Source organism: Poecilia latipinna, unplaced genomic scaffold, assembly GCF_001443285.1.
Source record: "Poecilia latipinna isolate Pla-1442-1.1 unplaced genomic scaffold, P_latipinna-1.0 Scaffold2111, whole genome shotgun sequence".
Taxonomy (NCBI): Eukaryota; Metazoa; Chordata; class Actinopteri; order Cyprinodontiformes; family Poeciliidae; genus Poecilia; species Poecilia latipinna.
Genome location: NW_015114727.1, coordinates 19006 through 35401, shown reverse-complemented (window position 1 = coordinate 35401; position 16396 = coordinate 19006). Strand labels below are relative to the sequence as shown.

At 39.6% G+C, this 16396-nt stretch overlaps 1 protein-coding gene across 2 annotated transcripts in view; it reads left to right on the top strand.

Moving 5' to 3' along the window:
- The window catches only part of adcy5 (adenylate cyclase 5), a 79808-nt gene extending 65113 nt beyond the window's left edge, over positions 1-14695 (top strand). The window contains exons 9-21 of one of the 2 annotated variants that reach the window (XM_015017155.1): positions 1614-1636; positions 3311-3455; positions 4216-4313; positions 5754-5841; positions 7611-7727; positions 7818-7976; positions 9046-9230; positions 9321-9341; positions 9600-9732; positions 9864-10127; positions 10376-10580; positions 10754-10878; positions 12081-14695. In XM_015017155.1, coding sequence (XP_014872641.1) covers positions 1614-1636; positions 3311-3455; positions 4216-4313; positions 5754-5841; positions 7611-7727; positions 7818-7976; positions 9046-9230; positions 9321-9341; positions 9600-9732; positions 9864-10127; positions 10376-10580; positions 10754-10878; positions 12081-12209 — 1692 coding nt within the window. In that variant the 3' untranslated portion in view covers positions 12210-14695. Of the gene's footprint in view, positions 1-1613; positions 1637-3295; positions 3456-4215; positions 4314-5753; positions 5842-7610; positions 7728-7817; positions 7977-9045; positions 9231-9320; positions 9342-9599; positions 9733-9863; positions 10128-10375; positions 10581-10753; positions 10879-12080 lie in introns of both variants that reach the window. The other variant, XM_015017154.1, reaches the window with a different exon arrangement.
- Positions 14696-16396: the final 1701 nt, after the last annotated feature.

Below are 16396 nucleotides of genomic sequence, written 5' to 3'. Positions count from 1 at the left end.
GTCAGTTTCTCACAAGGTTTTCATTATAACTTCCATCACTCTGACAAGCAGCGCTTGTACTTTTTGACACGTTTATGTTTGTTGTGCGAGTTCAGGTACAAAATATGCTACCAAAAAAAAAAAATTTAGCATGCTCTTTGTGCTTTGGGTGAAAATCGCAGGAGATTAAAGGAGTTAAGAGAAATAAGATTCTCCCTAATGAGGCACACTGATGAAGATGAGGAGTTCAGAGACGAAGAAGGCGGCCATTGGGATCTTATCCATGGATTTTAGTGCGTTGCCACGGGATACGCAGGAGGCCAGTTAGCAGTCTGGATGCAAGACGTAGAGCGGGTTGTGTTCTTATACGGCAGATGGGACTGAGTGGAAAAAAACAAAAAAAAAGAAAAAGAGGAAAATGGCGCCACCTACTGAACGCCCCGATTTAAATGAAAGCTGAGGCGACTCTGAATGTTACTCCATTTCTACGTTCATTCAGCAACAAGTAATGACTGGTGTTTTACATTTTCTTGAAATGAGATGTTTGTGTTGTCATTTTTATTTTTTTAACGTCTTTTCTCATTCAGCCTTTCTGTTGTTAACAGCAGAGAGACAGACGGTGAAGCTGAGACCAGAATGCTTTTACCATCATGAAACAGGAGAAAAACAGAAAAATAAATACGTAAAATAAAATAAAAATATATACGCAGAAGTTTCAAGAATTGATTTGTTCTTTCAGCAAGGACGTTTATACATTAAACCTCAGGGGGGCGCTAGAGACGCACCGGTTTTCCCAGGTAAAATTAAAATAGCAGACATGAAGTACGGTTTAGTATTATGGTGATTATTCATTTTTGACACTGTTTCTAGATTAATGTCGGTGGATGTTAGCCTGATTGACGCTAACCTGCTATTTGTGTGAATTGTAGGAGAGTTGAAGCTAAAATAAAAATGATCCATCCAAGTGATCACGTCTTTAAACGTATTTCTATATTTCTCCACATTCTTCACAAACATACTGACTGATAATTATGTAACAGCACTGATACCTGGCTAATAACAAAGTTTGTTCGAGAACTTTTATACTTATGTAGAACTTTTATTCACTAAACACAATTTGACTAGAGTATCTTGCGTCGAAATGCTGCTATATGTAAAATATTAATCGTCATCATTTTGTCATTGTACGTTTTCAGTATTTTAAAGTCCTTCTGACTTTGTAATTGAATAAATTACAATATAAATGACAGGTTTGTTTATTTCTATAACTCCATCCGCTTAGTAAAGTACATTATATAGATTAATTACTCACGTTTTCAAGCCTTTACTTCTGTAGGTTGTAATTTTCTGCTGACAGCTAATGAAAGAAAACACAACAATTAAGGTTTGGATATTACATCAGAACAAAAAGTAAACACATTTTAATGGGATTAATAAAATGTATTTTTGCTTAAAGGTTGTTATTTTTGTAAAGAGACTTTCCATTTGGACAAATGAGCCTTATTTTAGATAATTGTTCAGAATTACTTTTACTCAAAGTGAAAAAAGGATGGCCTCTTTTTTAGCTTTATTAATAAGTCAGGCAGTACTCAAGTTAATAGTTGTTTTTTTTCTTTTTTCTTCCTGCTTTTCAGGGCTTTGAGGATCCCAAAGACAAGTGAGTAACAACTACGTCATTGTATGCAGTAGTGGTCACATCTATTGGTTCTTCTGGTGAGAACGACATTAAAGTTAAGCAAACTTGCAGACTAGTTTCTAAAATCTTTTGGAAAATGCGAACCTTCAATTTGAGTACAGTTGTTCTGACAGGTGGGGATGATGCCCATTGAAGAAATGTCGATTCTTTGCTTATTTTTTAACCCCTTTGTGTTGCTTTGTCCACATCTCTACCAAATCCATTTATTTCAGTTCTCAGGCCGATAATGTCACGAATCTCAACAATGAACGTTTGGTCAAATTTATTGTTGTCAGTGTCTGTCTCACCTGACCGAAGCAAATGGCTCCAGATGAAGACCCAATTCAAGCTCAGCAAACTTAACATGTTTATGTTTGTGATGGTAGGACGTTTTCAGCATCACTCCCAACACCGTAGTTTAGTTTTTAATGGTCGCTATGGAGCGTTGTTGATCTTTGAAGCTCGGCGTTCAATTTTGTTTAGTGCCAGCTTGCGATTCTAAGTTTCAGAGCTTCAGCTTGTGGCTTGAACTCAACCTATGAATGTAGTTTTGGACTGAGAGCACTTTGCTGTTGCAGTTTTTCTTTTTTTTTTTTTTTCTTGGTTCTGTGTGTGGTACTAGACTAGAAGTCGCTGCTGAAACTGTAAAACCAGACTCAGTCATTTGGTGTCCTTGGACTATTATTCATCTATTCTGTGACGGACAGAAAAGATGCTTCCCTGGAGGGCGACGGCTCACCTAAATAGCAGTGTTTGCAATTTTCACAAAGTTTCTGTTTCATGTAGCCAAATTCGTTTTTATGAGCACAAGGCGCTGGAGTCTTTCCTCAGATATTGTCTACCTGCTCAGTAACGTTCTCCAGCTATGCGGCGCCAACCGTTTCAACCAGAGAATAAAGAGGAAAAAAACTCGTTTTTAAAGAAGTCCTTGTTCTTCCAAACCTTTGTTTTTCTTACTTTTTTCCCTTCAAATAAGCTTGGTGTAATTCTTAGTTTAGTTTGTAAATCATGCCAGGTTGAGTGATTTGTAAGGTAAGACAACCTGAATGTTTATCTCTCTGTTATTACACTGTATAATTACCCCGTGTAATGTTTTAATGTGATGTACAGTGTTATTACACTGTTATTACACTTATAACATTGCAATAACAGTAATAACACTGGAGTAACACTATACATCACATTACAAACATTACACAGGGTTATTACACTGTGTAATAACAGAGATCTTATTACATTGTTATTACACTGTTATAAGTGTAATAACAGAAACTGGTTATCTTAACAGGGCACTTTTATGTGATTTCCAGTCACATAGTGCAATTTTACAGCACACGTTACCTCCAATTGTTATAAAAACACTTCAATATTTCACTTCCAATAAAACTGGATCAAACTGATTTTTTTTTTTATTAAGATGCATTTTCATCAATGTGTATTTTTTTATCTTTTTTTCTGCTGCATATCTAATCAGTGAACTGTAAAGTAATAAACCAGGCAGAGAAATTCTCGCAATCCTGACAAACATGGGGTGATTAGTCTTTTTGTTTTGGTCAGATGAAATAAAAACAAGAGGACAAACTTTTTTTTTTTTTACACCCCCCACTTTGTCCTCACTCCATCTCATCTCGTTTTATTCAGGCATTTTATTTTCAGGAACACGCAGGAAAACCTGAACCCGGAGGACGAGGTGGACGAGTTCCTGGGCAGGGCCATCGACGCGCGCAGCATCGACCGCCTGCGCTCCGAACACGTCAAAAAGTTCCTGCTCACCTTCAGAGAACCTGACCTGGAAAAAAAGGTTAGGCCGCACACAAGACAAGCACGCTGCCCGGAGCATCGGCGGATAAACGGTTGTGACAGGCAATCTGCCGAGCGCAACAAAGAAAAAATAAATAAATAAATAAAAAGCTTTCTCCTTTCTGTGCCTGGAAGACGTCAAAGAAAAGGGAAAAACACAGAAAAGGGAGGTTACATTTGGAAGTAGAGTACTGAAAGCAGGAACACGGCTTCAGACGGACAGAACAGGGGGAATTGCTGCATCAAGACTAAAAATGTTACTGATCCACAGTTTGACTGTTTCTGCTGCAGTCATGAAATACAAGCACTGTTATTCTCACCTCTGCCATAAAGGATTACGCAGCTACTGCTAACAACAATAATTTAATGAAAACCATTTGAAAACTAAAGAAAGTACAAAAAGACAAAATAATAATCGACAAAAAATTAAAACAGATCAAAATCAAATATCCAATTGAAATGCATTTAAAGCCTTTCAGAGACAAAATATTAGCAGTTCAAAATGGCAAATTACTCTTGTAGTTTAACATTTTATTATTAAGTCCCTTTACAATTATGGGCTACTAAATTAATAGCTAACTCGCATCGTTACTTAAACATTTGTAGCTTGACTAATAAGGCCAAAGAAAAGGGGTTTATCAAGTAATTATTGATTGTGTCTATTGACATTTATTGGGAAATCTTCTTTTTTTTTTTCCTTGAAGGACAGAGTCTAGTTACGTTGGTTGTCTGACATCCAGCTTGTTTTTTCCTGTTTCCAGTACTCCAGGCAGGTGGACACCAGGTTCGGTGCGTACGTGGCCTGCGCCACCCTCGTCTTTTTCTTCATCTGCTTCATCCAGATCGTCATTGTGCCAATGTGAGTCACACTGTCATGGTGGCAGATGCTCAGATGCTGGCCGCACGCAAGAGAAGGGAAATGTTTGGTTGATAAATGTGTAAAATCAACAATTTTAATACTATTAATTATTATTAGCTAAGACTGACATGAGACTGTTATAAACATGAATGGCTCTTTATAGATGTTTATGATTGGTGTCATGAAGTATCATGCAGTAAATAATGACACTTTTAACACAGAGTTGCACTAAAAGTTGCATTAAAATTAAACGTGTCAACTTTGCATTAAAAGTGACATCATTTCATCATTTACCAAATGACACTTCATGACAACAGTTGTAAACATTCATAAAGACTCCATCATGTTCATGACAGATGTTGTTCATGCTTAATAAGACAGTCTTATGCACACCCCTTCAAATAAAGTGTTACCCAGAAATGTTTGCATTCCACCACATTTTTCCTTCCACTCAACTTTCCATTAGTTTGCTTGGATGGTCCCTCTGTGAACAGCCAGCTTCTTTACAGATGGCCTTTTATGGCTTACTCCTTACCTTTTATTGCCATAACATGACAAAACCCCTATTTTTTTCATGGCTTTATTTATACTTATATATATTTTAGTATATTTGAATTTTCTGAAAAGCTGAATTTCAGGTTTTCATTACCTGCATGTTATTATTAAAATGATCAGAAATAAACTGATGTAACTTTTGTGTTGAAATACTGAAAGAAATGAAGTTTTTAAGTTCATAGCTAAGGAGATGTACAACAATGATTTTTTTTTTAGCAAATTAAATTATGATGCAACATTGTGTAGCAGCAAAAAACTCACTATAAATCATATCTACTGCATATCTCTTAATGTGTTGGTATTTTTGTTTCATGAGCATCTTTGCTTCCAGAGATTAAGAACAAAAGTTGTGGGGAAGCTGATTAAACACTAAACTCTTACTCCCGCTGCAGCTTCGTGGCCTAAGCTGTAAAACCTTGTAGAATCAGGTGAGCTTCTCTCCGCCAAAGGTTTTTCCTCAGATCCTCGGCTTACTGTCAGAGCCGTCCTGCTTTGACAGAATCGGGACACTCGACTCCAGATCTGTCTGTAGGAAGAAAAAAAGTTTAGCCGCACTTTGGGCCACTTTGGCTTTTGTTTGTTTCGTAGGAAGCGGCTCAAGAAAACGACATCTTGCTCAGATAACCCAGTTCCTCCTAACCAATCAGAACCTAAACATAATCAGGCGGTGCAACAAAAACCTGACGTCTTGACGACGCAGGCCTGTTCTTACAGGGAGGATCCAAACCGTTTCCTCCTGCAAATAAGAAATTTATTTTACTCATCGTGTGGATTTCAGTTCAGATATGTATACAGTGACATCACACAGCTCAGTTATGGGTTTTCAACCAGCAGCTTGTCTATATTAACTAATCGTGTAAATAATAATCTGTTTCCTTTCTGCAGCTCCAATCTGATGATCGGCTTCTTCATCACGTGCTTCATCATCCTGGCAGGCGTCATGTTCATCTCAGCTGTATACTGCTGCTTTGGAGTGAGTAAAATCCACAACCTGTAGCTAAAATGTAAAATCTAATTATTATTTTTTAATTATTTTTGTTAATAAAAGACCTTTCTTAGTGTTGTATGATGGTTACAGACATTCAGCAGTGTTTACACTATGAAAATTAACCTTCGCTAGTTATTGAGAGCCTTTCTGAAAGACCTGAAGAGCCGCTGCAGGTTGTAGACCTCCGGCCTAAATGAACAGCAGACGGGTCTCCCAATGTCGTGGGAAAAAAGAAAAAAAGTTTTTTCAAATAGCCTGTTACATCTCTGTCGGTATGAACCGACAGAGATGTAACAAAAAGTTGTTCAACTACCATGAAGGAGTGCTGTTGTTGGAACGACCTTGTGGTGTGTTCACTGGTCAGAAAACAGATTGGATTTTATTTTTTTAAACTGACGGCTCAGATCACCAGATGAATTATCGGTGGATCTCTCCTGCAGTAATGCTCCATTGCTAAATACCGTTAGCACCGATATAAATCTGCTCTCACTCGTATCAAAAGGATGTTTCAGTCGTTAACTTTACCATAGCTTTGTGTTCGTTGTTGTCTTTCAATCCACAAAGTAAGAAAGCTTCAATTGTATCATTTTGACACTGGATCTTCAGCATCAAATCCCCCCCCTTTTTTAAACATCTGCTTCTGCAAACACTGCTCACAGTCTGATTCCGACATCCTCTAAAAGATGCGTCTATATTCCCACACACCCATTCCCGTGGCTCCTCTTTTTCGTCCTCCTCTGCTTGTTTTATTTTGCCCACAGTGTAGGCAGATCTGCCAGCGTGTCGTTCTTTAAAAAAAAAAAAAAAGATCACAGCAGGGACACGTTTATGAATACATGTCTTCTGTGCCATCTCCAAAATCACCAGGATCACAAGCCAGTGGTTTTTCCTTCTTAAATTAGTGCGTCTCTTTGAGTTGTGGAGATAAATACAAATAATGGATGAGTCTTTTGTCCAGTCCACTGCGGCTGATGACTCATAGCTACAAGATGTGCCTTAAATAGAAAGAAATGAGATGTGTTCAGTAGCAGGAGAGGTTCTGCTCCGAAGCACTAAAACGAGACATTGAGTAGAGCTGAAACAACTAATCAGATTAATCGCGATGGAATCGATTATCGAAGTAATCATCAAACTAATTTAGTGATCGATTAATCATTAACTGAAGGATAAAGACTAAAAAAAAAGTCAATTTGCTGAAAGAACAACATACTCAGAGGAATAATTAACCCAAAACTGCACAAAATGTATAAACATTTTGAATTTCAACAACCCAGAACTCCTGAAGAGGCGAGGTTTTAACTTCACCTGGTTCAAATTCTGTAGAAAAAGAAAAAAAACTCTTCGCTTGCTATCCTGTTATTGATCAGTTTATCCAAAAGTTAATCAAGAGATTAAAGCTCTAAACTGTATTGATGTTAAATCAAGCAGAAAGGCCTGAACTTTTCACATGTTGATGCCAGAAGTTTTTGGGGCTTTTTGCTACAAGCGTTCACTAAAGGAACTACATTATTGCTTTTTACGCAATAAAATGTTGTTCTTATGTAAAAAAAAATGTATCTGAATATTTGTGTATTTCATATTTAAATTCTTTCTGACATGGTTTTAAAAAGGTTTGAGATTAAATGAAAAATCTGCAGAATGTGCCAATATTTTAATCCAATTAATCGTTAAACAACCAAATAATCAGTAGCTTCAGCCCTAAGTCAGAATCTGAAGGTGAATAATTCATAAGTTCTATTTTGTTCACCCACCAGATCTTCCCCGCTCCTCTGCAGACTCTTTCCAAAAGCATCGTCCAGTCCCGACTCAACAGCACCTTAGTGGGTGTCTTCACCATCATCATCGTCTTCCTGTCTGCTTTCATCAACATTGTAAGCGATATGTACAGATTTCTTACCAAAGTCAGCGTTCGTGCGTGGTAAGTGACCCGAGTCCGCTCACTGACGGTCCGTTTGGCTCAGTTCACCTGCAGCAGTCACGACCTGCGGAGCTGCATCAAGTCGGAGCTCAACATCAGCCGGGACCTGGTGGACGCCTGCCACGCTGTCCTCCTCAACTACAACCTGGACGCACAGCACGGCGCCTGCGGAGACGACGCCCTCATCTGCAGCTTCCCTGAGGTGTGTGTATGTCTGAGGCTAACTTTTATTTGATTTCCCCCCACTCTTTGGTAGATTGCTTTGTTTTCTGCAGTTTTATTTCACAAGATGTGGCAACAAGAATGGTCATTTGTGGTAATATGATTTGATTACGGCTTTAATAAAGAAAAAAAAAACTTTTAAAAGGCACAAAACACTGGAAGCGCTGAGAACTTCTGGGCCATGTAGTTCTTTTGACTTTTGTTAAATGTAGGCTAATTAAAGGGCCAGCATTGTTAGTTTACCAGGCACATTGTATCATTTTAAAGCATAATAAGTACCTTTGTTGCCTTCAGTTGTTATAAAAATGTTGTACATATCAAATATTAAATAAAGTAAAAAAATAAAAGAAATTTGACTTCATAATTTAACTCTGTCTCTTTAAGAAGCTCTTGGTGTTTCTGAAGCTTCCTCAGGAAGTCATCACAACATGGCTCCTGTTAGCCGTTTAGCAACGTTTTACCTGCATTTCACTGGAAAGTAGCTCCTATAATGAGCTCAGCGGCCGTGCAGCTCCACCAGGTGTTTGCTAATTGCTGCTGGCTAGTCTGAAGGAGCTGAGTGGGGGAGTGAAGGCAGAGGGGAGCTTTGTTAGATGAAAGCTTGGAAACTGCAGCTCCAAGGAGGAGCTTCGTCCTCGAAGGTGGAGCTAGGACCAACCAAGTGTTTTGAACAGCTGAATGGTTGCCATGGAGATTAAAGGATCTTTCAAACATGCATGAAAGAATCAAAGCAACACTTAATGTATGTTTTTGATGAGGGAATAACATTATGACATGTTGTAAAGCTCAAAAGTGTCAATTTTACGTAAAACTACCCCTTTTAAAAAATCTACAAAATGGCGGTCATCGTGACTTAATCTTTTAGCTTGCTCCTTTTCATCTTATACTGTCCCAGTCACATGATTAACTGTAAAGTTTATTCCCTGATTTGGGCAACACAGGCAGTAACTCAGGGCGCCATCAGGAAGGGGGCGGTCGTGTGTGACTTATTCAGCCGGAATCATACCATAGTCCAACGCCTTACGGTCCACATCTCCTCTCTCTCTCAGTACTTCACCTGCTGTGTGCTGCTCAGCCTGCTGGCCTGCTCCGTCTTCCTGCAGGTCAGCAGCATCGGGAAACTCTTCCTCATGCTCTTCATTGAGCTGCTCTACCTGCTCATCATGGAGGTGCCTAAAGTGAGCCTCTTTGACAACCAGGACCTGCTGGTTATGGCAAACGCCCTGAATTACACGTGAGCGTCTCCCTCACCGCCATCACCAAGTATGTGACCAAGTACAAACCTCACGTCTGATCAGCTCTTCTTCTGTTTCTCCTCTCGCAGCAAACCAGAGAACGGCACAAGGTGAGACCGACGGCAGGTTTCATCGCCGCTCCGTCATCTGTTAAACCGGCAGCGTCGTTAGTTGCCACGCTAATGAATCTAATAATGACCCGCTGACAGCAGATGCTCGCACTAATGAGCCGAGATTTACAGAACAGCTTGTTTGTGTCAGATTCCTCCTTGAAGTATTTACTAATTCCTGTGCAACACCTTCATCTGTGCTTATTGTTCTGCTGTTTCATTCATCAACCTGTTGATGTGTATGTGTGTGTGTCCCAGGTGTTTGGTGGACAACAAGGTTCCTCTGAAGATCATGACCCCCGTGGTGATCACTGTCTTCGTCCTCGCCCTTTACCTTCACGCCCAGCAGGTGGAGTCGACGGCCAGGCTGGACTTCCTCTGGAAGCTGCAGGTGGAGTCCGACAGTCTGCGTGTCATTTTCTGTTCTTCACTAAGAACATATGTTGTGATTTAATCCCACTTGCAGTCAGTCAAATTCAGATTATAATGTCAAATGTTGAACTTTGACCCTACCTCCTCCAGGCTACAGAGGAGAAGGAGGAGATGGAGGAGCTGCAGGCCTACAACCGACGCCTGCTCCACAACATCCTGCCCAAAGACGTGGCTGCTCACTTCCTGCAGCGCGAGCGGCGCAACGACGAGCTCTACTACCAGTCCTGCGAGTGCGTCGCCGTCATGTTCGCCTCCATCAGCAACTTCTCTGAGTTCTACGTGGAGCTGGAGGCCAACAACGAAGGGGTAGAGTGTCTGCGGCTGCTCAATGAGATCATCGCCGACTTTGATGAGGTAAGCGCAGACGCTGCCGCGATCACGGTCTGTGGTTCTTACTGGCTTCTGTGAGTGGCTCGTCCATTAGCGTCAGTGGAGATTTCTCACTTAATGTTTCCCCAGCTGCATAAAGTCGCATTGGGTTCTAAAAATACCCTTCAGCTAAAGAGAAAAATATCAATTCACAGCAATGTCCCTCTCCGGAACTTCTTTTTTCTTGTGGAGTGACATTGGAATATTTTTGACGTTCCTCCTGCCCTCCACAGATCATCAGCGAGGATCAGTTCCGTCAGCTGGAGAAGATCAAGACCATCGGCTCCACGTACATGGCGGCTTCCGGCCTCAACGACTCCACGTACGACAAGGCCGGGCGCTCGCACATCCGTGCAATGGCCGACTACGCCATGCGGATGATGGACCAGATGAAATACATCAACGAACACTCCTTCAACAACTTCAAAATGAAAATAGGTCCGTGAAAGAACACGCTGCAACCATGTTTATATCACTTTAGCAGGAGAAAGATGCATACATGGAGAGTAAGAGATTTCTAGATTTTCCTAAACGTCAGTTTGGAATAACTTTCAGTGATAAAGGGAACGACACAATCGTTTATTTTGTAATGTATTAATCTGTTTTCACAGGTCTAAACATTGGCCCGGTGGTTGCTGGGGTGATAGGGGCCAGGAAGCCCCAGTACGACATTTGGGGGAACACGGTAAACGTAGCAAGCCGCATGGACAGCACAGGGGTCCCGGAGAGGATCCAGGTAACCAACTGAACAAACTCTGCGTGAAATTCCTTTAAAACTTCAAGTAAAAGTCCTTTATTGTTAAAATAATCCAGTATTTTCCTGCCAGAAAATGGCTTTGGACTGACTTTCTCAACTTAACTTACTAATTTGAGGCACCTGTTTGCTAACAAAAATGTTAGCTGTAGCAGCTAAAGACATGGCTGCAAATACAAATGGCAAAGCTGAAATATAATTTCCAACCCGTGGAAAAGATAGCAGAGCTAGGTTCTACAGGAATCAAGAAAAGCACCCATTTAGAAATTCCCATCAGGCGTTGATCTCACAGGTAATGAGTTTACAACGTATCAAAGAAAGTATTTCTAGCCTTTTATCATTTAAGAGAACTAAAGTCAAGAACATATAGAGAGATTTTCAATGCAGCTTTTATTAGTAATTAGCATTGTTAGCATGGTTAGCTCCATAGCAGATACAGCTCAAAATGAAACAAAGCATCTTTCTGTGATTTAATTAACCTTCTTGTTGTTCTAAAACAGCTCTTTTTGAATTATGAATAAGCTGTTCACCATTTTAAAGTTCACATTAAACAGAAGACTTGTTTTTGTTTTTTTTTTGTCAATACCAACAGCAGGTTTCCTTAACAAGTGTCCATATGATTACAGTTTTAGAAAAAAAACATCTGTAATGACATGAAACACAAGTTTATACATAGTTTTTAAGATTAATATGTATATCATGTTGGTGTTCATCTACATTTTTAGATGTTTTAAAACTTCTAAATATGTAGAAGTCTATTTCTTGGGTGGATTTTTGTCCGGTTAAGATAAACTTGGCATGGTGTGTGTGCGTGTGTGTACCAGGTTTTTATATCCTTATGGGAACCTATTTCTATCTACAACGTGGGATTATGGGGACCATTGCTCCTTGTGGGGACATTTTCTTGGTCCCCATGAGGGAAATTGTTATTTTTGGGATAGTGGTTAGGTCTGTGATGGTTAGGTTTGGGGTAAAGGTTAAGGTAAGGGTTAGGTATGTGATGGTTAGTGTTAGGGTTATGTTAAGGGTTAGGCTGTAGAAATTACTTGAAGTCAATGTGAAGTCCCCACAAGTGATGAAAACACGACTGTGTGTGTGTATTGGCTTTATGTCTATCACATTTTCTCAAAAGTTGAAAGAACCAAAATGTGACGTTGAATCTGAAGCAAACTGTTTACACACAGGTGACGGCGGATCTGTACCAGGTGCTGAACTCCTACAGCTACACACTGGAATACCGAGGTGTCGTCACCGTCAAAGGCAAAGGAGAGATGATGACCTACTTTCTCACTGCCGGACCCCCCGGCAGTTAACCTTTACTGAGTGACAATCGGACACATGGGAGGTTGAGCACCTTCTCTCATAACGAGCCGGCTTACAGACCTCTGATAGCTTAGGGCAGATTGAGGGTTCTCCCCTCACAGCAGCGGACGGTCCTTGAACCGGTCGGCACGTCGAAGGATTCGTCCTTTTTTTTTTTTTTTTTCCCAGGAGGAGCTCACGGACAGCCAAGGGCACGTCTGCTTTTTGACCAAAGATGTCCAATCGGAGTGCAAAGACAGATTCGTCCAGCTCGGCCCTGACAAACACGAAAAGACGAGGATCCTGGAGGAAACTTGGCCGGTTGGGTTTTCCGAGGGGGTTCTTGGACAAAACCTGCGGGGCGATCTGAGCTACGTCGCCTCCTCTCCTGTTCTCTGCCTTTTTTTTTTTCCCAGCTGATTCTGAACACTATGTACATGTAAAACCCAGGAAGTTTTATGTGTATGTGGGTGACTTTATGTACTGTTTGTATGATATTTTGTTCCCGTTGCTGTGGTACAGATGCAGATCTGTCAAGTGCGGACATAAAGCCAGCAGCACTGCAGTCCTCGCTTGTTAGTGCGTCCATCTCCCCGTCGATCAGCACCGGACGACCTGCGCGCTTCACAAAAGTATTCACACCCCTAGCACTTCCTCACGTTTTGTCACTTTGGAAAAGACAAAAGTTTATTTCTAAATGGATTTATGTAATAAACCAATACAGAGATGGAGATATATGTGAAATTTAACTAAAAGGATAGAGTTAAGGAAAACGTTTTTGCAAATATCTGAAGAGTGTGGAGTGCCCACGTCAATATTTTGTACAACCGCCAGCTGCAGACTTTTCATGAATTTCTCAACCAGCTTTGCAACTATAAACTCTAAAATGTTTTACCTCTTCCTTTTTCCAAAATGACCCAAGCTCATTTAGATTTGAATTAAGTTTTTCTGTAATTATTTCTATCATCATAGATTCTTTGTCAGTTTTACCATTAGTTTTGGGATGCTACATTTGTTGGAAGGAAACTTCAAGTCTTTTGATGCTTCTAAAAGGCTTACCTTCTTTCAACCCCATTTCTGCTGGAGATAAACGTCCCCACAGTATGACGCTGCCACCGCCTTGTTTCTTGATGGGGTGAGTGTGCCCAACGTGATACACTAGATGGCTTAACCGCCACACATGGCGTTTTGCATGTAGTTTAAAATGTAACAGCATCTTCAGCATCTTTGTCCGTCATGGGCTTCCGTATGGCTTATTCTCTTGCCGCTCTTCTTCATTTACAAGCAAGGGAACCATTTTTCTTTTAGAATAGAAACAATTTAGCAATTTCTATTTGCGCCCCCAGTAAACTCCCATTGACATCTGATGTTGTAAAGTGACAAAACGTGAAAAGCCAGACGGGTATGAATACTTCTTTTTTGGTACTGTATGAGTTACTGCACACTGTTTGTCTCATAGGCGAGGGGATATAACTCCTATAGTATATGGATTATGTTTAATAGAAAAGTCCAACACAGTGTTTATATGAAGCTTCCCGTTAGCCTCTCACAAAGAATACATAGGCACGCCTGCAACACAAGGATGTCAGTAAAAAAAAAAAGAAAAAGCTTTTCTACTCCTAAAGAGGTTTTGTATTTTGACGTCAAAACACAGACCCTACGAGATATTTAAAGATTATATATTTTCTACATTCATATAATACAGAGCTATGTATAAACTACAGTGTGTCTCCACATGTGCAGACTGCAGAAACCCTCACTGGTGTTGCCTGATTCCCTCTCCCCTCCAGCTCTTTTCAACAAATCGAGCATACTTTCTTTTTTTTATTATTAATCTGCAGGAAGTCGACTGCTGGCTGATTAGAAGCGGCCGATGATCTCCCCTTTAATGTGTCTCAATGTCACAGCAGAGAGGAAAACGCAGTCGGAACGACTCACTAGATGGACCTAAAGGCGTCGGCCGCGGTGCTCAGACGCCATTTTGCACTCCGGTGCTTTCAGCCGTCCGCCCCTCCGCCTCGCGCACCGCTCCACCTGCAGGCCCTGATTGTTTGCTCGGTTAGGTGGTACGACACAATGAATGTCCAATGTTCTCCAATGAGGCCTTTCATGCGGACTCTAGAGCGACTACCAGGATGATGATCAGCCTGTTGACAGATTGAGCATGTGTGGGAAAATGTGCACTTTTTAAAATCTGCTGTTTATGTTTTTTGTTTGTTTTTCTCTCATCAAAGCAGTTTTTCTTTCAGTATTGCATCATTGCTCTGCATTGCTTTCTCTCACATAACTTTCACCCATTGCTTGGATGAGTCGGACTATAGTAATGTGAAATTCTTCAAACTTTCACCTGAGAATATGAAAATGGCACTTGGATATGAAAATCTTCATCCTTTGATGTTTTTATTGCCGGTAAAGATCATGAATGCCCAAAACTTGCTAATATTTGTCAATAAATACAATGAAAGGGGGGAAATTGAATAAAAAGGAAAAAAATCTGTAATTTGTTAGCCGTAATCTAATTGTCAACAAACCGACCCGGAGCTGCAGCTTCGGCCAGACTAGATCTTTTCCCACACAAAAGCTGTGATACCAAACTTTTATTACTATAAATATGTTCTGTTCTCAGTGCATGTAAGCTAATGGTGAGAACTACACATTTCATTTAATCATGCAAATAATGATCAGCTTCTGAATTCTCTGTAATGGATTCAAAGTAAACAAAGACACTGACAGTAAAATATTGGCTGCTTATGGCCTTTTTACAGAACCTAATTTTAACAAATGTGCTACATTTAGTTCCCATTTTAAAATTAAACAGGCTTGACAGTTTTTCCACTTTAGACATTAACAGTTTGTACAAACATCCATAAATTGTACCCTGGTAATGTTTGAAAAATAATTTAATTTTATCTCTTTAAGAGCCCTTCAGGACGTTTTCAGTGTTTGTCATGAGCAATGCCAAAAGAAAAGGCAGTAGCTAATAATACCAAGATGAATCCAGAGAGAAAATTTCAGACGTACATTCCTCATGTTTTACATCTGGAATAAATATATTCACACATAGGCAATATGAACATACCATAATTTATGGTATGTTCATACCATATTGCATGGTATGAACATACCATACATTTTTCACTCTTGCAAGAGTTAAAAATTGCAAAAAGTTTTCCGTCATAACCTTCTTTAGTTGAATATTCCTAGAACATTCAACAGAAACCTCCCCTTAGTGGAAATTAAAGAAGCAAAACCCTTTATACTGTTGAGGTAAAACAAACTGAACCAGCTAAAATAAGTTTATTACGGTCAATTTTCTGTACAATAAAAACTTAAAACTACTAAAAAATTCAGAAGTAACCTTATCAGGGTTTTTTTTTTTTTTGTGTGTATCAAATTCTAGAAATTAAGTGTAATGACATGCTAAATAATTTTTGCTTTACCAGGGACAAGTCAATTTTATATTACGTAGTTATAATTTTTTTTTTTTTTATTAAAATGTGTTTTTTTTTTTGTTTTTTTTTTTTTTTAAAGAGGAAAATTGGAAACTTCTTTAACTTTATTGGAGGTCATCATAGATCCTAAGAGTCTCATCCCAGCTACTGCGTAAATACATGTAAATGATTTGGTTACTGGCAATAAGAAAAAGTTTACTTTATTCTACTTTACTGGTGGGATAAAATAAGTAAATCAATATTTTAAGCCTCTGGAAAATTAAACTGCAATATCCTACCCAGGTGGTTATTGTCTTGGTAACCTGTTGTACTGCTGCTGCAACACCACTACACTTTTAAATGCCGTTTTGACTCGCTGAATGTTGTGCCAATTTAAGCCCATGTTTTTGTTTTTTTAATTTGTTTGAGCTTACATGCTTTACAGCTACTGATTTCTCACAATGACCCTGACATGAAGCATCTGTGACAAAAGTGGCTCCAGAGAGAAAACGATGGGTTGTTTTTGTTGTCTTGTTCCGACACCATTTTATTTTATTTTTTTTACAGTAAAATAAACTGCTGAGATGTTTCACAGGTACATATCGGTCTTTTTCTTCCACATATTCTGCATGTTACTGATATCTCAGTCTTGTGTGTAAAAACTGGTGTGTTGGCATACCAAAGTTTGAGAGATTTTTCATTGAAAAATCTGTTATGGAAAGTACCTAACTTCTACCACCAGATGGCAGCAGAGCTCCATCATTTTG